This window comes from Sciurus vulgaris, assembly GCF_902686455.1.
Source record: "Sciurus vulgaris genome assembly, chromosome: 7".
Taxonomy (NCBI): domain Eukaryota; kingdom Metazoa; phylum Chordata; class Mammalia; order Rodentia; family Sciuridae; genus Sciurus; species Sciurus vulgaris.
In genome coordinates, this window is record NC_136467.1 from 14,628,797 (window position 1) to 14,655,070 (window position 26,274).

At 40.1% G+C, this 26,274-nt stretch overlaps 1 protein-coding gene across 3 annotated transcripts in view; it reads left to right on the plus strand.

The window, feature by feature from the left end:
• Window positions 1-26,274, plus strand: part of SYNE1 (spectrin repeat containing nuclear envelope protein 1) — a gene marked incomplete at its 5' end in the record, with an annotated part of 439,816 nt that overhangs the window by 291,893 nt on the left and 121,649 nt on the right. For all 3 annotated transcript variants that reach the window (XM_079147948.1, XM_079147944.1, XM_079147943.1), the window contains 5 exons: window positions 5,814-5,981; window positions 6,169-6,330; window positions 15,283-15,477; window positions 16,764-16,937; window positions 22,057-22,248. In XM_079147948.1, the coding sequence (XP_079004074.1) occupies window positions 5,814-5,981; window positions 6,169-6,330; window positions 15,283-15,477; window positions 16,764-16,937; window positions 22,057-22,248 (891 nt within the window). The remainder of the gene's footprint in view (window positions 1-5,813; window positions 5,982-6,168; window positions 6,331-15,282; window positions 15,478-16,763; window positions 16,938-22,056; window positions 22,249-26,274) is intronic.

Consider the following 26,274-nt stretch of genomic DNA (forward strand, 5'->3'; position numbering starts at 1 on the left):
GTGAAATTATATGTGTTCAAAAGAGTAGAGATGTCTTATCAAGGAAAAGCATGAGATAGAGCAAATGTTTTATAAGCTATGCTATAAATAATCCTATTACTTTTATTTTAAAGCAGAAACATTCCAAAAAAGACTTCTGTTATTGAAAGAACCCCCTCTCATTTAAAAGGGAGTATAAAAGCAAAACCTTTAGATGATACAATTCTCTGGGTAGAAATCAATGAAGCTCTGTGGAAGTTATTAACTCATTCTTCATCAAATACATTCTCAGCATCTGCTTGGCACTGAATCTTTTGCTAGGTCCTGGGAATGAAACCAAGAACGAGGGGGCAGTGACCCCATGCACATAGACTTTACCCTCAAGAGAGAGAGGTAAACACTGGACAAATGAGAACAGAAGTGATAAGAGGAAATAAAACAGAACAACCAAAAAGGAGAAGTTTAGGGCACCCTGGGATACTCAGCAAACCGTTCTCTAAATTCTGATATAAAAATATATATTACTCATCTTTGATGAGATGTTCTTCCCTATAGTCACAGATATTATTGGGACCAGAGAAATTGGGCTCTAGTCAGCTGGTATTGAAAAAAGTGTCTTCTACATTATATACTTTATGTTCTTAAGTTTTTCAAACTGAACAATGCTGATCTTGAGATGCACACTGTGGAAAGAATATACCTTTTCTAAAATTGTAAGTCTCTGTGCTACTCAGCTCTTGTAAAGTGTCTTTTAATGTACACCTGAATGTGCCCTATAAGTGATAAAACATGCAAACATTATTATTATTATTATTATTATTATTATTTCTTGATTTAACTGTAAAGCTTAATTGCATCCTAAAACTGAGTGAGGTGAGATTTTGTGTTGGTTCTATATTGGCAATTCTCCCCAAGTCACAGGAAAACATCAATTAAATCACATCCTTAATCTAAGTGATAAGTGATGTTGCAAGTTAGGGGAATGGTTAGGTTAATTTAGTCTCTTTACTCCAAGGAAGCTGTTGAAAAGCCAGCATATTAAGCTTGGCATTGCAAGAACAAATGAACGCCACCATTTTGGTGATGGATTATTCTTGCACAGTAATGTAATCAGGGGACAATGACAACATGACCATGTAACTAGTGGTGCACTGGGTGACAAAATTGTCTCTTGAAACTGAGGAGAACATTTAGAATACCATTAAGTTCCAATTTTCCGACTCCAAGCACTGTACAGAATGTGCACAGAGGTTCCAAGGAGCAGCCAAATATAACTGCTTTATAAAATCACAGCTGTTACAGGTTTTGTGCTTGCTGTTTCTATAAGTACGTCTCCATTACCTTACCAACTGCTCCCACTCAGGGTGATCCCTCTCTGACAGTAGCTCTGAGGTAAAATACAATAACAACTTAGCTCACCTGAGAGGAGAAATGATGCGGCATCCCCAGAATTTGCTGCAGACTTCTATGTCCCCTTAGATGCACGCCAAAACTTAAGAGTTCACAGAAAAGGTAGGGAAGTGAGTTTGCAAAGAGCATCAGCATTAAGGGCAAGCTGCTGGCCTTCAGTCAGAAGGTCCCCCAGAGTCTCAGTCCTTCTTCCTCTGAGCTGAGTGCACCTGCCAAGCTCCTCCATACTCTTGTATGTAAGTGTGAAACAATGTTTCTTAATTCACAAAATTGTGAAAATCAAATAGGTTGCTAACCATTGAAGTACTTTTAAAACTGGAAAATGCAGATCAAACAGTAGCTATGGATGTACAGATTTATTTCCTTAGGAATCCACTGGGTATTGATTCTCCTAACTTAAGCACATTAGCAGTGGCAGACATATTTCTAAGCATGATCTCTCACTATAGCAAGTGCTGACTTTTGTAGTTATTTGTAGTACCAATTGATTTATTTTATTGAATTTATGTAGTTTGCAATTTGAAACAAGTTATTCATCTACAAAAGGTGATATATATTTTCAAATTCTTTTAAGAAACTAGTTATCATTCCTGTTTTTAGGCAGGAACCATATACAAACACAGAGCTCAAAATTTTTTTGTGTGTGACAGATTTATTTTGTTCTTGTTCTTTTGGAACCTTCTTTATTATTTATTATAGAATATTTAATTCAGACATTTTACAATATTTCAGCCACTTTTTGCTTTTTCTTGTGACAGTGATAGAGCAGTAGGCCCCTTATCCATTTCATAAGAACCTTCATAGATGCCTGAAACCATGGATAGTACTTGACCCGATACCTCTATGTTTCTTCCTATATATGCATACCCATGATGAAGTTAATTTACAAATTAGACCCAGTGAGAGATTAGCAATAATAATAATAAGTAGAGCAACTATAACAATATACTCTAATAAAAGTCAAAACTTGTGAATTGTTCATTTCTGGAATTTTCCATTAAATTAAGTTTTCAAACCATGGTTAACTGTGGATAAATGGAACAGCAGAGACTGCAACCATGATAAGGGGGAATCCCTGCATTACTTACCATGTGTATAAAATAATAGAATTGACAAAAGTACTTTTAGATGCATGATTCATTGTGAGCACATGGGCCTGCCTCTTGTTTACCAAACTCCCCAGTGTCCTCGGGACGGGACGGAAGACTACAGGAACTGTCACAGCCTTTAAGAAGCCCACAGTCTCTGTGAGAACGGGCAGATGACGAGACAAGGGTGGCAAGTGACCTGACGGGGAGTGGTGGAGCAGAGTGATGGGAGGCTACAGAGGAAGCACCTAAGCCAGGTGGGCTTCAGGTGCAGGTCAAGGAAGGGGCCCCATGTGCGAAGCCATGGAGGCAGGAAGAAAAGCAACCCTTCAAGGCAACTGCAAATAGTTTCAGTATAAATGGAGAAACATTTAGGTTTGGGGAGGGGGGTGCAGAAATGAGACTAAGGGGATGCAGGCACCACATCACATAGGAGCTTGGATGCCACACAAGTGACTGTAACTTCACTCAGAATTTAATAGCTCACCATTGAGGGAATTTAACAAGCAGCTCTGCCCAGACTGAACTTTAGAACAGATCATTCTGGGTTGATGTATACAGTAGGATCGAGATGGGAAAATTCAGTCAGGGAAGCCAGTTAAGGACAGAAGACCCACACACTTGTGCCTGGTTCATTCATGTGCTATAAATTGGAGAAACAGACCAGAGCCTCTGAGAAAGTTTCTGTTGGGGCATAGACATGGGGTCTAGTGACTATGGTACCTTCAGGTTTGCAAAAGAAGCCATGAATCTCAAGTTTTCTCTCTCTATTTTAACAAAGATAGGTTTTTTGAAATTTAAAACACCATACAAACCAAACTAAAAGTATGCAGACCAGAGGCAGCCTGCAGGCTACCGATTCACAATCTTTGAGTTAAGAGGGTATTGCTGTAATGAGAATTTGAACCTTGACTCTGGGAGGGATATGCGTCAGTAGAATTTCATCCTCACCTAACCAGTGGTGGGCAAAGGCAAGAAGAAATTTATAGCTTATATGGGTATAAGTTCCATGTACTGGGAGATAGAAAAGGTTTTATCACTTTTTCCTGAATTCATTTCCCATCCTTGTGGAAATATTGAGTTTGGAGAGCCTGTGAGATGTATGTGAACAGCTGGATACGTGAGCCTGCAGCTTACAAATCCACCAATATTGAGGAGTTAGTGGAAAAACAAATTACAAAAGAGAAATATTGCATGACCAGAGATCTGAGAACAGAGGATTAAATGGAAAGTGTTTCTGAGAGGGAATGGTCACTGGGTGCTATTGAATGCTGCAGAGAGGTCAAGCAAGGGCAGGGCTGGAACATGGCTATTGTACGTCAAGGGAAAGAAGCCACTGATGGCAGTGGCAAGAGCAGTCTCATTCTGGTCATGAGGGCTGAGGTTCATTCGGGCAGAGAAGTGGGTTGAGAGGGACACAGTGACTTTGCTATATACACTACCATTTTCAGAAGCTGGATTATGAAGTGGAAGGGAGAAAAAATGAGGATCAAGCCTGAGGGGCAAATGTGTCCACCTGTGGTGATCCATCACACTGTGATCTGTGGACTTTTCTAGATTGGGATATCACGAAAAAGATTCAAAAGAAAGAGTACATCTAGGTATTTTCAGATGGGAGAGAGTTGGCTCTATATGCTGAAAAGAAAATCAATGAGAAGGAAAGACCATTAGTGCATTGGGGTCCTGGAAAATGTTTATGGGACTGAGGTCAGATTGGAGGGACCTTCTTCAGCAAGCCAACTGGCAAGCGTGAGGTAAAGGTGGATCTGAAAAGAACCAGACTTGTGAACATTTGAGTTGATGGCTTTGGTTGTGTGTGTATGTGTACGTGTGTGTACATTATATGTGTTGCACTCTGGAAAGTAAATCTGAATTAAGCAATGGTTGGGATTTTCCAGGTGGGTGAAGCCCAGGTCAAAGGGGCGAGGGAAACAAGAGTGTTGGCAAGAAAGGGGTTTAAGTAACTTTAGACATAGCAAGAAGTAGCTGTGGTGTGATTTGATTCAGTGAGGACGGTCCTCAAGGATGTGGGGTCTGAAGTGAAGTGAGGTGAGCGAGGAGCAGTGAGGTTTGCCTGTCAAGGACTTGGGAACGCCACAGTAATGCACTCAAGATGGCGACAGGGTCAGGAGTGAAGAGGAGCTGTCTCCCTGTGGCTATGTCAGTAAATGTGAGGGACTTATCTAGAAGCCTCTGCACAAAATGCATAGGAGTTTCATGGTCACTCAGGAATTATTTCATTTAGTCCTCAAGGCCACCCAGTGTTGAGCTGGGCACAAGACTGGAGCGACTTGCTTCAGTTGCACACCTGCTCTGGAGAATGTCAGCCAGATCTCAGGTGTCCCCACTCCCAGTCTGAACTCATGCTGCTGCCCCACCCTGCTTCTGCCCTCTTACAGACCTGCCAAGCACCAACCCCATCCTGCCAGTCTTAGTTTCCGTGGGGCTAGAGCCTTCTTTAATACTTTTTACCAATACGTGGTTATCAGGAAGGTTCTGGTATTTTAACCTGACATTACTATCTTCAGCAATACAGCTGCAAATGCAACGAACTTTATAATCACAACTCAAAAAATATAAACATTGCTCTCCCTATTCAATGTCTATTAAGATACGGACAGATGCACATGGAAACTACTGAAAATACATCAGGTACATATCTCAATATTGTAAACTTCATTATCTTACAAAACATGTAGTATTACTCATGACCCAAGAGACTTAAAAAATTCCAAAGCATGAATTTTTACCATTCCCTTTGATCATGTCTTAAGTACTTCATGAAATGAATAGAAGAAAACTTTAATATTTATTTCTTAGTTTCAACTTCTTTATCACATTTTCCCTTATTTAGCATTAAAATATTTCAGTTAGTTTCTATGTATGATAAAGTCACAAATTATGAAGATCTGACTATATCTGCAAAATGTTTGTCTTTATTTGTAACTTTTTTAAAATCAAATACTTTTTTAAAAATCGTGCAGCAATACCTTGAACAATTTTCAAAACCAGATCATTTAGACTCTCATTTTTCCATACTAGTTAACAGTCTTTATGTTCTTTGTATGTCAATTTTACCAAATATAAAATTAGTTTTGGCAACTTGAAATATTGGTAAAGTTGTTTTTTTCTTTTTAGGTAAATCAAAATGTTATAACTATTTTAGCATGCTTCTGTATGTGTGAATTCTTCTTGTTAATTAGAATTTACTGGTTCATAGTCCCAGTGAAAGATCCAAATTCTATACCTTTATTCACATGACAGATAGGACCCAAAGCACGTTGGGTCTGGTCTCTGCATTTCCTTTTGAATCCCCTGCTGTGCTCTCCCTCCCAGGACATTGCTTATTACCAAGCCTTGTCTGCTGAGCGGTTGCAAACAGAGGCTGCAAGGATTCACCCCAGCACATCAGCCTCCCAGGAATTCTATGAACCAGGACTGGAGCCCTCCGCTACTGCCAAACTGGGTGATTTGCAGCGTTCTTGGGAAACCTTAAAAAATGTGGTAAGCCTTTGAAATGTAAGGCCACCAGACACCCATTACCTTAGGTATTATCTTATGAAATGCTCGAAGAGAGTTACATATCCACTACACGATTGAATGCCCTTGGGTAAGGTGGTGAGGAAAGAAATGTTGTAACCTGGAAGATAAGAGGTAGGAAACTGCTGGTAAGATCCCTTTTCTTGTTTAGATCAGTGAAAAGCAGCGCACCCTCTATGAAGCTTTGGAACGGCAACAAAAGTACCAGGACTCCCTCCAGTCCATCTCAACAAAAATGGAGGCCATCGAGATGAAGCTGGGAGAGAGTCTCAAGCCCGGCAGGAGCCCAGAAAGCCAGATGGCCGAACATCAGGTAAAAAGAGTGGTGACTTCAACTTCCTGCATGATTAAATTAGGTGCTCTGGGCCCTGTCCGCTGGGCCTGTGTTCTGCAGAGCAGATTGTCAGTTCCGTCACCTTTTCAGGAGAGATCTAAGAAGGAAAAAAAGAAAATCAGACCTTGCTTCTGATTGTAAAAATCTATGTGCATTAATATTGCTCTTGCCTTTTTCTCACACAAAGTGAGTTTCCTTACAGTTGCCAAATTGTTTTAATTTTGTTGTGAGCCATTGTTGTAGAATAATGTACCCCAAATCTGCCTTCTCTAGGTACTAGCCAGTATGCCCCCAGCACTGCCCCATTATGACCTGAGAGACTGAGTCTCAGACTTAAGTGGGTAAAGCAAGGAGGATAAGGTGTTCTAGGTTCTAATCTTGCCAATATTCTGACTTCAATCATTTTTAAAACGTTATGCAAACCAGACTAAGCTTCAGTTTTATATGAGAAACAGTGTATTACATTAACCTAATTTAGAAGATGATATTAAAAATTCATCAATTAAAAATGCTTGCCAAGAAACGTGCATATATTAAAGCCTAATTAGTACTTTCCCAGTATTATCAGGTTTGCTATTAACGTACAATCATATTTGTGTGCTATAACCAGGGCCTGAGGATATGAGGCATGCAGTCACCTGCAAATTCAGTCACTCTGGGGTGAGGAAATGCTGCCTGTCCCTGACCAGAAACCAGGAGGATGTGACAATACTAGGAAAGGCAGAGAAAAAGCTAAACATTTTTAGATGTTAATGAAGAGCTATAAAAGCATGATGTGCTTATTAGCTTTATCTACTCTGCATCTTTCTGGTTTTAGAGGCCAGGAAAACAGATTATGTTGCATTCTTTTGCAATACAGGGCCTTTCAGTATAGCAGAAAAATGAGAACATTTCATCTAAAGACAGCATATTGAGAAAGAGTGGTTTCAAATTTATGACACTCTTGTAACTTCTTAAGATAGGGATCAAGTGCATAGCACCCATTTTAGAACTTGATTTTGATAAACTTCCTTCAGAAGGTCTTTCTGCAGCCCCGAAGTCACCCAGAATCCTCCAGATTTAGGAAGTGTGCAGTCCAAGTATGGAATTAGAACTAACCTTTGTTGTCCTCGACCAGGTGGCTATTACAGTGCTCTTTCTCTCTATACTCGCCCCATTTTCTTAATAGGCCACTGTCCCCCAAAGCCCTGTCCCTTCCAGAAGGGCCTCATTGTCACGCATCCTCTTTAACTGATGCTCCAGTCTGCTCATGGCCAACAGCCACTTCATTCTCATCTGAAGGGGTGTCCTGTTACCCCAGTGGGCTCCTGGCGCTCCTTACTCTTCACAGGTCTGTCTGTCCTGTTGTCTTGGGGGCCTTGTCTTCACAATATCTGTAGAAGGTAGGGAGCGCCTCCCTACCTCCCCATCCCACGAGAGCGCTGCTGGCCAGCTTGGTTGGGCTGTCCTACATGTGGCCACTTTCTTTAAGCAGCCAAAAGGAGCACAGCATACATTTTCTGAGGCCTGCACCAGAGAGAAGTTGAGTCAGACACTCAAGTTCTAGAAGCCAGTGAAACGGAGGAAGGTTTAAGTAGTTTTACTTTTTTCTCTCCACCCCAGGTCATAGCCACCTTCCTTCATTCAAGGTCCGTTGCCCTTGAAGGCCACAGCTCCCAAAACTCTCCACTGACTTGCACAGGCGTTAAGAACTGCATGGAAACAGGATTCTGGTGACTGGCCATGACATTCAGTTCCTAATATGAAACAGTGAATTAGCTCCCAATCAGGAATTCCAGGCTGCACATCTGACTTCAAGGTGAAAGCACATATAAACTGACTATAGAGCAAAATTATTATTTTGTTCAAAGGATTTAATTTTAAAAACTCAAAATTCCACCTTAAGTATTATTCATTAGAAGTGAAACTGACTGTTCTTCTAATTAAGGCCAATCACAACCCTGTTGATTTTTTTTGTCCCTTTATGAATTAGGAACTGCAGTGCTAACCAACATGGCAGTGAGAAAACGTAGCTGATTTGATGAGGATTACCAGACATTGGGACTTAATAATGACATTTGTGGCTCTAATGGGAGGGAGAGAAAAAAATGTAAAGAACATTCAGTATAATTCCATAGATCATCATAAATCCAACATTTTCTGTCTGAGCATTTTTTGTCCCCTTTTACTGTCTATGCCTAAGGTTCCACAAATTCTGGGACAGAACTGCCCATGAGCAAAGCTCATGGTATCAGCAAATCTAAATGTGTTCTTGGCTTCTGGAATGATACTTTAAAAATGCCAAGCACTATTATAAAGTTGCCATTTCTACAGTTTCGAGAAAGTCCAGTATGCTTTTTATATTTTTTTAGAAAAATTATATAAGTACTTACATTGTTATTCTTTTCCCAAGACTTTCTTAGAAGTGCCATTTCTTTAACGAATTAACTCAATTCCCACATTTTCCCTCCAGTTACTTGTCTAAATATACCAGTCTGGGTGGAGTGCTGAGACTTTCTTGTCATCTCTACATCATATGCCGGGTTAACTCCAAGTCTTGAACACAGTGCACAGCTGAAGGTGTCTGTGTTCTGGGTGTACAGCCCTCTGGGACCCAGACCTCCATCATCGCCGGCATCTCGTGCTGTGGGCACATGAATTATCTTTCCCATGCTGAGCTCAGTGATAGACAGTAGGCAGAGCTCTGAAGTTAGGGTTTTGTTTTTTAATACATACAAAAACCAAAATGAGTATGAAAGAGCCTTGCAAATAGATAGTTCCGAGTCAACATGAAATTTCTGTTTACCTTTGGTGTTGAACATGAAGTCTGTGTTTTACCCTAACTGTTAAAAAGTTGGGCGCTTTGGAGAAACTCAAGGTACTCCTTTTTTTAAAAAATATAAAATTTCATTAACACATTAATTTTCCATAGTAATGGGTTTCAGTATGCTGTTTCCGTAACATGCCTATAGTATGCACAGATCAAATCCAAGCTCCTCACCCCTGCACCTTCCCATCTTTAATAATCTCCAGGATTCCTCTAAATCACCTACATGTTCCCTCCTTGTAATCACTGAGCAGAAACCCAAAGAATAAGATAGTGGGGGGCAGCAGCTGTCATCAGCTCATGTGTTCAGAACTAAACACATATTTGGCTGCTCGATTTTTTTAAATTAGAATGAAATTCACATAATATACAATTACTTTAAAGTGTACACTTCAGTGGCATTTGGGACTGGGGTTCTAGGCTTTGAACCTGGGGGTACTTTACCACTGAGCTACATCTGCAGCTCTTTTTATTTATTTTGAGGCAGGGTCTCACTCTGTGACCCAGGCTGACCTGGAACTTGTGTTGCTCCTGCCTCAGCATCCCAGATCACTGGGATTGCAGGTGTGGCCACCATGCTGGGCTCAGTGGAAAATAGACTATTCTTAATGTTGCACAGTCACCATCTCTACTTCATCTCTCTAAAATGTTCCAGAATATTTCCCTCACTCCAAAAGAAAACCCTACCCACTAAGCCTGGCTGCAGGAACCAAAGTATGAACAGAAGCCCGTCTATAACAGGACAAAAGCAGCAGTTCTAGAGTACCTAATCCCTTTGTTCCTTAATTCAGAGAGCTATTTTAGAATAGTCTGAGTTAGAAATGAAGCCAGCAGCTTAACTGCATACCTGGTTGTTCAGATCCACTGAGATTCATTGAGGATGCATATTGTTTTTCTGGTTGCTTCATGATTCAGATATCAATTTTTTGTGTCATGAATTAGAATTAATTCAAGTCAACTAGATACGCTGAGTACCTATTATGTGCACACTGAAAAGACATGCTTTTTATTATTATAGGAATTAAAAATCTGCCGTAGTGATGATGTGAATTACCAACCCATTGCACAGAAAGTTAAACGTAATTGTGGGCTAGAGTGGTGGAAGTAGATTAAAGGAGAGCTAGCCAGAACTTTGGGGAGAGTTTAAAAAGTTGGAATGACAACAGAAGTGGGTAGGAGGCACTATAAATGTAAATGTGTGTGGAAAGGGAGTGAGCATGGTGTGAAGCCATGAGCAGGCTCTTGCTTCTGTGAGGGATCGGTGCAAAGCAAAGAGACATAATGAGGTCAGTCTAATTGTGGAGGAGCCTATAAAATCAGACCAAATAATAAGGCTTTATATTTTTGGAAATCAGGTACAAAGCAAGTGATCACATAACAGTAGCAAATAAGTTACTAAGACAAAAAATACTTTGACTCATAACAAAAGGGACCATCTATAAATTCAGTGCAATCTTGTTTAAAAATTTCAGCAAGTTTTTTGGTGGAGATTAGTAAACTACCTCTAAAATATATTGCAAATGTATCAAATGCATAATGTCACGGGTAGCCAAGACAACCTTGAGGAAGATGAATAAAGTTGAAAGATACATCCTACCAGATTGTAAGACTTATAAAGCTCTAAGAATTGAGATAGTATGGCATCTGTCGATGGGACAGAATTAGAGGCCAGAAGCAGACTCACATCTACATAGACACTTGGCTTATGGCAAAGATTGCACTCTAAAACAATAGGTGAAGGGAAGAGAATACTTTTGATCCCTGCCTACAGGACATAAAAATTAAGTTAAGATGGTCTATAGATCTAAGCATGATGTCAGGACCATAAAAAGAAAGAAAGAAAAGGTATTAAAATAGTGCTTCTAAACTGTCTGTGGTGAATATTTTTTCTTAATTTATAACCCATCAAAGACTAACACTGTGTAAAATTAGATGAAAACCTATTTGATGTTATGACAATGTCAAATTGCTATAACATTTCTTAACACCTGTTCTCTATCTTTATCTCATCAAACACCTGTGCCAAACCTTTTGAAGACTGACACCATTCCATAAAACCTTGCTTCCATAGTATTCGTTTTGTTGTCTTCCTTCCTTCCTTCCTTCCTTCCTTCCTTCCTTCCTTCCTTCCTCCCTTCCTCCCTTCCTCCCTTCCTCCCTCCCTCCCTCCCTCCCCCTCCCTCCTTCTCTTTCCCTCTCTCTCCCCCTCCTTCCTTCCTTCCTTCCTTCCTTCCTTCCTTCCTTCCTTCCTTCCTTCCTTCCTTCCTTCCTTCCTTCCTTCCTTCCTTCCTTCCTTTGTTCCTTCCTTCCTCCCTCCCTCTCTTTCTCTCTCCCCCCTCCTTCCTTCCTCCCTCCCTCCCTCCCTCCCCCTACCTCCTTCTCTTTCCCTCTCTCTCCCCCTCCTTCCTTCCTTCCTTCCTTCTTTCCTTCCTTCCTCCCTCCCTCCCTCCCTCCCTCCCCCTACCTCCTTTTCTTTCCCTCTCTCTCCCCCCTCCTTCCTTCCTTCCTTCCTTCCTTCCTTCCTTCCTTCCTTCCTTCCTTCCTCCCTCCCTCCCTCCCTCCCTCCCTCCCCCTACCTCCTTCTCTTTCCCTCTCTCTCCCCCCTCCTTCCTTCCTTCCTTCCTTCCTTCCTTCCTTCCTTTGTTCCTTCCTCCCTCCCTCTCTTTCTCTCTCCCCCCTCCTTCCTCCCTCCCTCCCTCCCTCCCTCCCCCTACCTCCTTCTCTTTCCCTCTCTCTCCCCCCTCCTTCCTTCCTTCCTTCCTTCCTTCCTTCCTCCCTCCCTCCCTCCCTCCCTCCCTCCCTTCCCCTACCTCCTTCTCTTTCCCTCTCTCTCCCCCCTCCTTCCTTCCTTCCTTCCTTCCTTCCTTCCTTCGTTCCTTCTTTCTTTCCTTCCTTCCTTCCTTCCTTTCTTTCTTTTTGCCCCACCCCCCTTCTTTCTGTCTTTCCCTGTGCTGCAGATTGAACCCAAGGGGCCTCAGTAATTCTAAGCATGCCCAAGACCACCGAGCCGCACTCCCAGGTCTAGAAGATAGCATAATAATATATTCATGACATTGTGGTAGGCAATTTTTTTTTTTAAGTAAGACACCAAAAACCCCTATTGAAGAAAACATTAGTCTTTAATAAAATTAAGAATTTGTTTATCAAAAGATACCATTAAAGAAGTTTTTTCTCAATACAGAAAAAAAAAAAAAAATAGGAGCATTTCCGTAGAGTGGGAGCAGACATTTGTAATACACAGAACCAAAAGAAACACAAGCACACAGAATTATTCAAAATATATAAGCAGCGCTTATCAGTAAGACTCCACGGGAGACTGCATTCGAGTTTTAGCCAGCAAGATGAAGAGATGGACAGCAAGTGTCTGAAAAAGGGCTGGGTGTCAGGCAGCAGGGAAGTGCCGATTAAAACAAGCATGGGGCTCCACTGGGAACCTACTAGAAAGGTTTCGGTTAAAAAAATTCACAGACCAGTTGGCTTGGCAGCGCTGTGTGCTGCGGGGGTGAAAGTGAGCAGCTCTCTGTGTGCAGCACATCCAGCCTGGCCGTCGGGGTAGGAGTGTACCAAGCCCCTGCAAAGCAGTGATTCCTGAATGATTCCATTTAGAGAAAGCCAAGTGCAGGTCGAGGTCATCTGCCCTATTTACAGGTCACTAGGGTGGTGGTGAAGAAGGGGAGGAGCCACTAGGAGGATGTCAAAGGGGCGGGGCACACTGAGTCCTGGGAATGCACTATTTCATGATCTGGGGGCAACATGTGTGTGCATTTGTGAAAATTCTCAGAACTACACACTTTGAGCCTGCACACTTCTCTGAATGTGTGTGAGAAGGTCGGTATAACAGTCCATTAGAAATCTGCTAGAAATTGGACAGAACATAATATTAGAGAAAGGGAAGGTTCTTTTTTTTTTTTTTTTAATATTCGTTGAGAGTGTATTTGGAGGAGGCACGTGTTTACAGCCAAGCTTGCAGTCTGTAGAAGAGATGGAAACTGTCAAATGTTAACTAATATACAAAACCTGTGTTACTTTACTTGACCACGGTCACCTCTCCTGCTGTGGTGCCTTTATTTCTAACATGCCATTCAAATCCTGAATAAGAATTTCTTGCAAAGATTTCAGGTAAAGAGCAAATTATAATGTATGAAAAAAGAGAAATGAAAACTAGGTATAATCGTGATAGATGTTAAGTGGGAAAACAGAGCTATGGAGAGAACGATCCAGTTCCTTTAGATGGGTCAGGAAAGGCCTCTGAGGGGTGACATGAACCTAAGACTGAAGGGTGAGCAGGGCCGTCACACACACAGTAGGAAGGACTGTTCCAGCTTCAGGGAATAGCATGTGCAAAGGCCATGAGGCTGGAAAGAGATGGGGCCCTGGGGATAATAAGGAAGGCAGGAATTCAGAGAGCAAGCAGCTGGGTGGTACAAGAAGCAGGAAGGCTGAGGCCATGCAAGCAGTAAGGAGTTACATTTTACTTTACAGGAGGGAAGTCATTAAATATTTTAAAGTAGGAGAGTGAGAGGATCTAAGGGGTATTTTTTAAAGGTCACTGTAATTGCTTTGTATAGAGAGGCCTGGAGAGACAAGAGTAAAAGCAGGTAGACTCATGGGGGACCATTATAGCCATTCAGACAAGAGAGGAAGTTGACTTTGACTTTGACCTTGGAGGGGGGAGGGTGGAAAAGGAGATAACATGGATATATAAGATGTATTTTGGAGCAGTAGGATTTGGTGATGGATTGGATATGTGAGTGAAGGAGATGATGGTGTTAGTCCTAGGTCTCCAGCTTGAGCAGTGAGGGAAAAAGTCAAGCAGGAAATGGACTTTATGTTGTCAAAGGACAAAAACAGGACAAAAAAAGGACAAAAAGGTCTAGTTTTAAGATCTTAATTGGCTTTATTTTTGATTCTAGAATCCAACAACACTTCATTCCATAAAACACAGTTGTTCCAAGGGCTGAGTAGAAGACATTGGTTTTATAGACCAAGAATGTCCAAAAACAAACAAAAAATGGAAAGAATAAAAACTGGATTGGTGGGTTTGTTCATTATTAATTAATTAATTATTTTTGCAGTACTGGGGATTGAACCCAGTTTCCCTCTACCACTGAGCTATACCCCCAAGTCCTTTTTATTTTTTATTTCTAGACAGGTTTTTCCTAAATTGCTCAGGCTGCCTTCAAACTTGAAATCCTCCTACCTCAGCTTCCTGAAGTGCTGGGGTTGTCATTTCAACCCTTCTTTCCCTGTAAGGCAAGGACAGGGAGACAGAATAGAAAAATAACAGATCAGTGAGCTTCAGGTTACCTTAGGTCTCTTCTTTTGTATAAGAATTAAAGCAGATACAACTTCCTTATCATGTTGATTGAGACTAGGCTACTTGGGAAATTCGGCTGTTAATGTTTCATTTCTCCTGGTTCCTTAGAAGATGAGATAAATGCTTTAGTTTAGGTTTGGTGTCCTGGAACTTAGCATGAGTGACTCTTTTAATTTTTAGTCCCCTCTGTTGAGGACCAGTACAGTAGTGCAATTTTTGCTGAACGCTTACTCTGCAGTGAACAATGCAAGTGGAATACATAAGTCTGAGGTTTAGGACACGTTAGGACACACCTCTGGGTTACGGTTGTGCCTTCAGAAATGTGCAGCATGAGCGTTTGAAACTTGGGGTATGGACCCCATTAAAGAGGTTCTCTCGCAGCCTGGGAGAGACCTTGCAGAGAGAAGACAGCCTGGAAATGAGCCCCAAGAAACTTCACGTTTTAGAGTTGAGTAGAGGAGAAAATCGAGGAGAGTGTCACAACATGGAAACGGGTTACCCGCTTCTGTCCTTTATGATGTGAGAGTGATGGTTTTGGGCCCTGCAGCCCCAACACCCCATTATAGATGAGCCTGTTGAAAGCCAGAAAGGTTCATTAACTGGTTCAGGGTCACTTTAGTTGCCGGCATACACAGTACTAGGATCAGAAACATCCTGGCACTCAGTCTGATACTCAGGCGAGTAGTCCCCAATTTGTTGGTAAGAGGACGTCCACGTGGAATGTCACCCACTAGTCTCGGTGGAGGAGAGCCTGGGCGGCTGCCCCCGGGCTGAATGCGTGTGCATGAGCGTGACGCTCTTCCTGCAGGCCCTGATGGACGAGATCCTTATGCTCCAGGACGAAATCAACGCGCTGCAGTCATCGCTGGCGGAGGAGCTGGTGTCCGAGTCTCAAGAGTGCGACCCCGCTGAGCAGCTGGCCTTGCAGTCCACGCTCACCGTCCTGGCCGAGCGAATGTCCACCATCAAGATGAAGGCGGCGGGGAAGCGGCAGCTCCTGGAGGTAAGGCGGAGGCTGATATGGCCTCTTCAGGTCACTCCTGAGTTGACGCCAGGTCCAGCTGACAGGTGTGCACGTTCCCGCCGTGATCGGGATCTCAGGGTTCTGCAAGCCCGAGAAGCGGCCCTGGGGTCGCGCAGGGCGCAGCCATGCTGGGTCCTTTCTCCCCGACCGACTCCCTGCAGGCAGAGACCTGGTGTGGACCCCAGCACGCACTGGGGGACCTGACCCTGGCGAAGGCACTGCGAGGGTGTGCTGTGTTTAAATAGGAGGGCCCGATGCCTGTTATTAGAACAGTAAAGCCTGACTCCGCTTAGTCTCTGTGCACCAATTCAAACACACCTATTCACGAAAATGCTCTTGCAATTCTGGATCTCTCCTTACCTAAGTTAAATATTATTCCATACATAGACACATTTCGGCATTCATATATATGCTGAGATCCGCAATTTTTCTTTTTATTTATTCTCTTGTAATTCTTGGCTCTGAGGAGCATTTATAAAGTTCATATTGTTGCTTCTGTAATTCGATTAGACCATGGTTTCACAGAGACTTCCTAATGTCTGGCTTATTGTACCTCCAGGGTCAGCAACTTATCTCCACATCATTGGTTCCCAATACATTTCTTATTATATGAGCAGAAAATCATTTTTTTAATTGGCTAATTATACTGTAATTCAGTTTACCATGACCCTATTGCTGGGTGTGTAGGTTCTTTATAAATTTACTTATATTCATCTAATTATATTTTCCTTGTATTTCTAATTTAGGAGAAATTTAAAAATTAATATGTCTGCCCTACTTACTAATCTCCATGCTAAATGTATAAAAATTATTATTTAAAAACAATAAAAATGAATTATTAATAAGATAATCTTTAAAATAAGGTATTTAGCTGAGCACCTAGTGACTTGGTAGGCAGAGGCAGAAGGGTTCCAAGTTTGAGGACAGCTTTAGCCACTCAGTTGATATAATCAGCAGCATCATTCACATTATTTCTGGTCCTATAGGTATGTGATTTGATTTGAGAATGATGCGTTCAATTCTAGGTGCCCATTAACATCACTGGGGAATCTTAAAAAAAAAAATCTTGAGAATCACCCCCAGAAATTCTGAATTTCTGTTGAGGGATGTGATCCAAGCATAGGTTTTTGCGGGGGGTGGGGGGGTGGTTGTGGTGTTTCAAGTTTCCCAGGTGTGCAGCCAGAGCTGAGAACCTTTGCTCTATTGTGCTGAATCTTAAGAGTTCCCTCCCAGCCACTCCAGTTACATGCTGCTTCTTGGTTTAGGAGAAGTTGAATGATCAGCTAGAGGAGCAGAGGCAGGAGCAGGCCCTGCAGAGGTATCGCTGTGAAGCTGACGAGTTGGACCACTGGCTCCTGAGCACTAAGGCCACCCTGGACGTCGCACTCAGTTCACCTAAAGAGTCCATGGACATGGAGGCCCAGCTGGTGGACTGCCAGGTACAAAAGTGGTCTCAAAGGACTGTGCCAACCCCACAAAGCACAGGTCTGAACTACAGAAGGCCTACTGGCAAAAAGTCTTGTTATGGATGCAAGATGCCCTAAGTACATACCAGTTCATTATAAAGCCTCAGTAAAACCCAAACTTGGGCTTAGTGTTTGAAAAAGATTTACTAAAAGGATCTATTCTAGAAAATCTTGTTTGTTTCCAAAAGGACATTTTTAAAGACCATAGATACACAAGTGCTTGTGGTAAAAAAAAAAAATGCAAACCTAATGAGAAGAATTAGTATCGTGGAGTCAAACTGCGAATAAACACAAGAAGCATCCCTAGGAGACTGTTCTGATTGGGGTTCTAATCCTGATATGATATTTGGAAAATTTTTCCAACCATCAGTTTTAGGCAGACCAGGAGACCAAATGTGAGAGGTGGTCTTTTGAAATATATAATTTTTCTTCCATGTTGAGGATCTAGGGATTAATGTGACAGGTAATTGCATTAAGATTTTTATTCTAGTATTATCTCTTTCCTCTTTACTATGGAATTTCCAAACACACAAATAAACATAGAATAGATATGAACTTCCATGCATTCATCATCCAACTTCAATGATGGTCAATATATTAGACTTCACATATGGGTGAAGTATGCTTTAAAATGCTCTCATTGAATTAACTAGGAAGTGTCTAGAAAACCCTACCTAACCTGCAGGATTAAATATCGCTATGCACAATTCCATATTTCTCCCATTTTAAATCAGAGGAAATGTGTAAATATCTATAATTATTTAACTCTCCCTTTATTTGTTTATTTTTATTTTTATTTTATTTTTATTTTTGATACTGGAGGTTGAACCCAGGAGTACTTTACCAGTGAGCTACATCTCCAGTCCTTTTTATTTTTTTATTTTGAGATAGTGTCTAACTGAATTGACAAGGCTGGCCTCCAACTTGTATTCTTCCTGCCTCAGCCTCCTAAGTCACTGGGAATACAAGAATGCACTGCCACACCTGACTCTGTCTTTATTTTTAAACTGTGATATACTGCATTGGTCATTCCTATTTATAATTGGAGATTAATAATATTGATCATTGTTTTTTGGTTTTTTAATACCTTAGGAAAACTCCTCTGTAAGTGTTTAAAGCATTATTATTCTGTCGAGATTGTAGACACAGTCATATGTGAGTGCTTTCTGTTCTGTGTATCTTCTTTCCTGCTGTTTCTAGTTTGAAAATAGACATCTATCTTTAACCTCCCTTTTTAGCACTTGAAATTAACACCTGAACTGGGACTTCAAACTATGTTTTGTCATTACTGCCACTCTTCTCTTTTGTATAAATCTATTTTTATAGTCAGGCATGAAGCAATAATTTAGACAGCATATTCCAAGACTTTTACAAAGTATTAAAGTAGTGTTTTGGCCTTATTTTAAGACACTAGAAGCAGATAAAATTGAAAGTACACAAGCAAACAGTTTATTAAAATATAAAAATGAGGGCCTGGGGCTGTAACTCAGAGGCAGAGCACTTGCCTACCATGAGTGAGGTACTGGGTTCAATCCTCAGCACCACATAAAAATGAACAAATAAAATAAACAGTAAAAATTAATTACCATATCAGGTTAGATTTTAAATTTAAATTCATTAAAATCTAGAAATTAAACCAATTAAAACCTAGTTAATTAAAGTTAGGGATATAGCTCAGTGGTAGAGTTCTTTCCTTGAGTTGGATCCCTAGCACTGTAATCAGTGGATCAATACAATCTAACATTAAGCCAGTTTAAAATCTAGACAATTAAAATCTAGTATTAAGGCAGTGGTATAATTAATACTATTAGGTAGAATTGGAGTCACTGCATGACTTTTATGGACCAGGGTACCTTTCTTTCATAAACGCTTTTCTTCATGAAAAATGCCACAAAGACTAGTACAAACTAGGGTGGATTCATTACTACATATTCATATTATTATATGTATTTCTTCTTCTGATTTTTTAAGGAAATTAAAATTAAATATCTTCTTGAACCTTAAAAAGCATTATGGGCCCTCAGTGCCTGTCATGCCTAATGGAAAAATCAGCCCTGCATAGAATTATATTAATTTCTCAAAATAATCTTCAGGAAATAATTTTTTAATCCTCATTTCAATTAAAGTTTTGCTGTTCAATTTGGTTCCAGTTCTTCAGTTTGAAGATATATTCTTATAATTGGGATGGGCCAGGTACAGCCACTTAGGAGGCTGAGGCAGAAGGATCTGGAGCTCCAGGCAGGCCTGGGCATCTGACCCGTCCTGTCTCAAAATAAAATGAAATCCAAAATTGGATTGAGGATGTAGTTCAGTGGTAACACACTTGCCTAGTATATACAAGGAACTGGGTCAGAACTGCCGCCCCCCCCCCAAAAAAAAAAGAGTTGATAGGATAACCCTAATTCTAATTTTGCACAAGGAAATTATTCTTTTTCATTGATAAATTACTTGATTGAATAAAAGTTAGAAAGTATGCCTTAAGGAGTTCAGAATTTACAAATATAAAAACAATTTTTTTCTGGGTAGAGTTAATTATTTCTTTTTGTATGTTCCTTTTAGATATATGTGACAATAGAGTATATTTTGACTTATTATACATGCATGGAGTATTACTTCCAGTTCTTGTGGTTGTACATGATGTGGAGTGTCACTGGTGGTTTACTCATATAAAAACAGGAAAATTATGTCAGATTCATTCTAGTGTCTTCCTGTTCTTATCCCCTCTCCCTTCCTACATTCCCCCTTGTCTAATCCAATGTACTTCTATCCCCCACTCCTTCTTGTATGTTGCCATCTGCATATCAAAGAGAACATTCAACCTTTGAATTTTTGAGGATTGGCTTATTCACTTAATATGATAGTCTCTAGGTTCATCCATTTATTGACAAAAGTCATAAAGTCATTTTTTATGGATGAATAATATTGCATTATGTATATATACCACATTTTCTTTATCCATTCATCTGTTGAAGAGCACCTAGGTTGGTTCCATAGCTTAGCTATTGTGATTGAGCTTCTATAAGCATTGATTTGGCTCTGTAGCTGTAGTATGCTTATTTGAACTCCTTTGGGTATATATCAAGAATGGGATAACTGGGTCAAATGGTGGGTCTATCCGAGTTTTCTGAGGTATCTCATACTGCTTTCTAGAGTGGTTGCACCAATTTATAGTCCCACCAGCAATGTATAAATGTACCTTTTTCCCTACATCCTCATCAACATTTATCATTGCTTGCATTCTTGATTGTTGTCATTCAGACTGGAGCAAGATGGAATCTCAGTGGGGTTTTAATTTCTAATTTTATCTCTAATTGTTAGGGATCTTGAACGTTTTTTTATATATTTGTTGACAATAGGCAAAGGGGAATGAAGGAAGAGGGGCTAGGAAAAGGAAGACAGTAGAATGACTCTGACATAATTTTCCTGTGTTCAGTAATATATTTGTATTTTCATGGATTTGCATTTCTTTGGTGAAGTGTCTGTTGAATTCTTTAGCCCATTTATTGATTGGGTTATTTGATTTTTTGTGTTCAGTTTTTTGAGTTCTTTGTATATACTGGAGATTAATGTTCTATCTGAGGTGCAGATGGTAAAGATTTTCTCCCATTCTGTAGACTCTCTCTTCACACTTTTGATTATTTCCTTTGCTGTGAAGAAGCTTTTTAGTTTGATACTGTCCCATTTATTGATTCTTAATTTTACTTCTTGTACTTTAGGAGTCTTGTTGAGGAAGTCTGTCAACATGAATGAGAAAAGGGTTAACTGCTGGAGGGTGATGTTGGCTATAAATCAATTAATTACCCATAAACTTATCTAGTCAATAAACACACAAGAGCCAATAATTTTTTCAGATGGGAGGGGGTGTGGCAGATGGGACCATACCAGATCTGACCAGATCCGACCTCTAACAAGATGAAGTAGCCCATCTTTACTTTATTTTCTAGTCACACGGGTAAAGGGGGCCAGGACCAGAAGGGCTTCTTCCATGATGGACAGGATGGAGTGGAGTTAGGAGCCATTGTCCTTGACACTTTAGTTTTATGCAGAGTGAGAGATAGGAGTTCATCTTCATTCTGCTACATTGGATTTCCAGTTTTCCCAGGATCATTTTTGAAGAGGCTGACTTTTCTCCAGTGTATGTTTATGTAGCCTTTTTCTAGAATGAGGTAACTGCATCAATGTGGGTTTGTCTCTGTGTCTTCTGTTCTTTTCCAAATTGGTCTGCATGTCTGTTTTGGTGCTAATATCTTGCTATTTTTCTTACTATAGAGCTTCTATGGTGAAAGAAGGAGATGATTTTGCTTTTTCTCTGGATTTAGTTTCCATTTTAGAGAAAACCCTATAGCACTAGAGTGGTCACAGAAACAAGGAATCAGTAAGGAAATGTAAGGTTAAAAAATTCATGATGTGCCGGGCGTAGTGGTGCACACCTATAATTCCAGTGGCTCTGGAGGCTGAGGCAGGACAACTGTCAGTTCAAAGCCAGCCTCAGCAACTTAGCGAAGCCTTGAGCACCTCAGTGAGACCCTGTCTCTAAATAAAATATAAAAAAAGGCTGGGGATGTGGCTCAGTGTTTAAGTGCCCCTGGGCTCAGTCTTTGGTACCAAAAAAAAAAAAAAAAAAAAAATCTGTGATGCTAAAACAAGATATTAGAAGAGCATCCTGAGAAGAATCATCAACCCAAAGAAGCAATGTTTTGAAAGAGGATCCTTTTTGTAAGTTGACAAGGAAAATGTTGATCACGTGATTTCTTTATATTATTAGCTACAAGTGTCATAATCTAACACTAAAATAATAAAAAAGTGGTAACACTAGGGCAGGTCTTTCCTCATATGTGTTGGAGATATAAAATGTATTTCTCATGTGTTTTTTTCCTATGTATTTTCTATATAATATCTAATCCTAAAAAAGGGGATAATTATAAAAGCTTAGGCAATTTAAAAAAATCTATAAACTCTTCTTCAAGGTCGTGGGGCAAGGACAAAAGCATCATGGACGTCAGATTTTGGTGAAAGATGGCTGTGTTTGGGAAACAGTCTCTGCAGAGGCTGGCAGGATGTGTGAAGGTCGACTTTATTTCTGTGGTTCCAGAACATGCTGGTGGAAATTGAGCAGAAGGTGGTGGCCTTATCCGAGCTGTCCGTCCACAACGATAACCTGCTGCTGGAGGGCAAGGCTCACACGAAGGATGAGGCCGAGCAGCTGGCCGTGAAGCTGAGGACCCTCAAGGGGAGCCTCCTGGAGCTACAGAGGGCACTGCAGGACAAGCAGCTCAACATCCAGGTGAGGGTCTCTTCAGGTGTGGGGCAGATGGAGGGAAAATGGGGAGGACCGCACCGACCACACCCACCTGTCAGCACTGACCACACCCACCTGTCCGCACGCGTGTGGATTGACACTGACTTTGGCACAGAGCATCAAATAGGGTTGGTTAGAGCATCAAATAGGTTGGTTCGTGGTACTTGATACCACAAACATGAGATCTGCTGTTATTGGAAAAGAAAGTCGAAATGATTACGCCCAAACTTAAAAGGTGGGTCATGGGTGAGGACACGCTGTGATGTGCTTCTATTTCGTTTTTATTTCTCCTACATTTGCTTCTTTATATATACTCAGACTCTCTTATTTAGGGCCCCCAACTTGAGAATCCCCGTGTATTCCAGGTGAATTGAACCCTGTCATTATCGTGTCCTGATTTAATTCTCCCTAGTGGTAACGCTCATGTTACATTACCACAGTATTTTCAGTAATATTTGCCTGAAATGTCTTCTAACTTTCTTTTTCTACTTTTCTGTGTTTTTATGTTTTAGGGTTATTTCTTGTAAAGAACAATTAGTCATATTTTCTTCGTTTTCAACACTCAATAATAAAAACCCCTCACTTTTAAAGGGCAAGTTTAATCCATTGAAGTTTATTGTAATTACTGATTCTTTAACTTTTATTATTTTACTTTTTGTTTTCTATTTTCATCCTGCTCTTTCTCTTCTTCTTTCTTATTTTTGACCTTCATATTTTTAAGTGACTGAGTGATCTTTTTGGTTTTATCCCCTCTATATTTTTTCTTATGCATACCCTAGTAAATTCAAAGTTAATATACTAATCTCCCTCCAGACCAATATACCTTAGAAAACTTTCATTCAGTTTCTCCCTTGTACCTTTCATACTATTAGTATGCAGCATTTTCATTCTTATTTTTAATACCTATAATTTACTGTTATCATCCTATGCAAAACTTAAGCCGATATTTGTTGCGAAATTACCATGTGCCGGCTACTATTGTATATGATGGAGTGAAGAAGCATGAAAAACAACTGTCTGTCTACATCTGTATGTCTATATATCCTATCTTCAGGGGATTATGGTTGAGGGAGACAGGTAATAAATAAAATTAGAATGCATTATTATATACCCAAATGATAAAAAAATTATTGGTGACCTGCCATAAGGCAAGTGGATACAGAAAGGCAGGGCTGGGAGGATTTTCAGCTTTAAACAGGGTAACTAAGGAATCTGCAAAGTTTACACTGAAGGAGTAAACCATATGGATGTGAGGGAAGAGAGTTCCAGGCAAAGGGAAAGCAAGTGCAAAGGTTCCCAAGTCTGTTCAAAGTCGGTGTGGCAGGAATGCAGTAAGTCAGAGGAGAGTGGTAGAAAATGAGAAGGGACCATGTCTTAGCCTGTTTAGGCTGCTGTAACAAAATTCTGCAATCTGGTGGCTTATAAACAACAAGATTTATTATTCATAGTTCTGGAAGCTGAGACTCCAGGAGCAAGGTGCCAGCAGATTCAGCACCCAGGAAGGGATCTCTCTTTCTGATTCATAGATAGTGTCTTCTCACTGTGTCCTCATGTGATGGAGGGGAACGCTAGCTTTCTGGGTTCTCTTTTCTAAGAGAGCTAATTTCGCTAGTAATCACCCCTAAGTCCCCAACCCCTAATATTGCCACCCTGGGAAATGGATTTCAAGGTATAATTCTAAGGGAAACATAAACCTTCACACCATAAAATGGGTGACAAGAGGCCCTGGCTCTGAAGAACCTTGAGATCATCTATCTGATGGACATTGACTTTGACTCTGGGGAAGGTGAGCAGCTATCAGAGTGTTTGGGAACAGCGGGGTGACATGATGAGTTTGTACCCACGATAGGGGACCAGGGTGGAATGAGGAGCCAGTGAAGAGGTCATCATAGCTCAGAGGTACCTTCCCCTGCCCCCCATAGCTGTCCCTGTGATGGAGGGCAGCAGGTCAACCCCTTCTCCACTTCGAATTTGTAAAAGAAAAATTCCAGGAGAAAGAAAAGCATCTGCATTTGAGTACAAATGCTCTTGCAAAGTAGGACATAAATATTGTAAAGGAGACTTGAGGGCAGATCACTGTGACTTTCTCTATTTTCTCAGTATAAGATAGGATAACACAAGATTATAAGGTTTCTTAGTTTGAGCTAAATTACATATTTTTCAGTTTTTTGCTAATCATGTGATTATATGAGCTGGAAAATCAAATCTAATCAACTTAAAACTTTTAGAAACACTGGAAGAAATTAGGAAGATGATTAGTTTATTAAAAATAATCCTCAGCACCATAATAAATAAGTAAATAAATAATCTGTAACTTTCATATATACAAACAAAAAATGAGCCAGGCTCAGTGGTACATGTCTGGAATCCCCTCTACTTGGGAGACTGAGGCAGGAGGATCAAAAGTTCAGGACCAGCTTGGGTCACTTAGCCCTGTATCAATATATTATTAAAAATTTTATAAAACAGATGGGGGATGTAGCTCAGTTGTAGAGTGCCTGCCTAGGTTTTGTAAGGCCCTGGAATGAATCCTTGAATTCCATTCCCATACCAAAAAAATAAATAAATAAAATAAAATAAAAGAAGAAAATACCCATAAAATTCTGAAAATGAAGACTTATAAGGGTCATTAGTCTTATATATTAAAATACAGTATTACCTAATTAAAAGTTTGGCATTGACCCAAAGAATATATAAGTAAAAATCAAACAGCACAAATATTCCAAAAAGGAATCCAAGCATATAGCTATGATAAATGTTTAGGGTGGTCTTACCAATCAGTAGACAATATGTGACTCTCCTCATAAATGATAATCAATAGGCAAATCCCTGGCAATGTGATAAGCTGGATTTCTTACCCTATTTATTTTTGTGGGACTGGAAATGGAACCCAGGAGTGCTCTACTGCTGTACTACGTCTCCAACCCTTACTATTTTCCATTTCGAGACAGTGTCTAGTAAGTTTCTGAGGCTGGCCTTGAACTCAGGATCCTCCTGCCTCGTCCTCCTGGGTCACAGGGATTATAGTCAAGCACCACCACACCAGCTCTTCCTTTTTTTTCTTCAGCAGAAAAAATGCATCCCAAGTGGACTAAAGTATTAAATGTAAAAATTAACCTGAAATTTCTCCATGAATAAGTACTGTTTTAAGAAAAATAATAAATCACAGAATAGAGAGATTCTGGAAGCCACAATTTTAGGTTTTTTTTTTTTTTTTTTTTTGATACTACTTTATGAAAGTAAAAAAGTTCTAGATGACAAAAAGCAAAAAAAAAAAAAAAAAGAAAGAAAGAAAGAAAATTAACCAAGTTAAAAGACAATAGGGAAGAAACTATGCAATTCACAAATCTTTTATAAATCAATAAGAAAAGATGACCTAGTAGAAATGTGGTCAAAGTATATGAAGAGATGCTTCAAAGAAAAAGAAAAATAAATGGCCACTGAACATGTGAAATGATATTTTGAACTCCCTACTGGATAAATAAATGCCAATAAAAACAAAATACAACTTTTCCTTAAAACTTACATCCTTCAGAAAAAAAAGAGTGTAAAGAGAAAGCCTACGGAATGGGAGAAAATAGTTCCCAGAAACTCTTCTGACAGATTACTCAGAATGTATAAAGAACTCAAATAACTAGGTACCCCAAAAGCAATCCAATCAATGAATGGGAAAATAAACTAAAAAAGATATTTCTTAAAAGAAGAAATACAAATGGCCAACAAATACATGAAAAAAAAAAAGTTTGACATCTTTTTCCATCAGGGAAAAGCAAACCAAAATTACACTAAGATTTCATCTCACTCTAGTTAGAATGGCAGTCATTAAGAACACAAAATATAATAAATGTTGATAAGGATGTGGGGGTGAGGAAGGAATGCTCACACACTGTTGGTGAGATTGTTTATTAGTACAGATGCTCTGGATCAGATGAAGTCTCCTCAAAAGACTAGGAATGGACCTACCACATGGCCCAGGTATACCACTCCTTGGGATTTAATCAGAAGAACTAA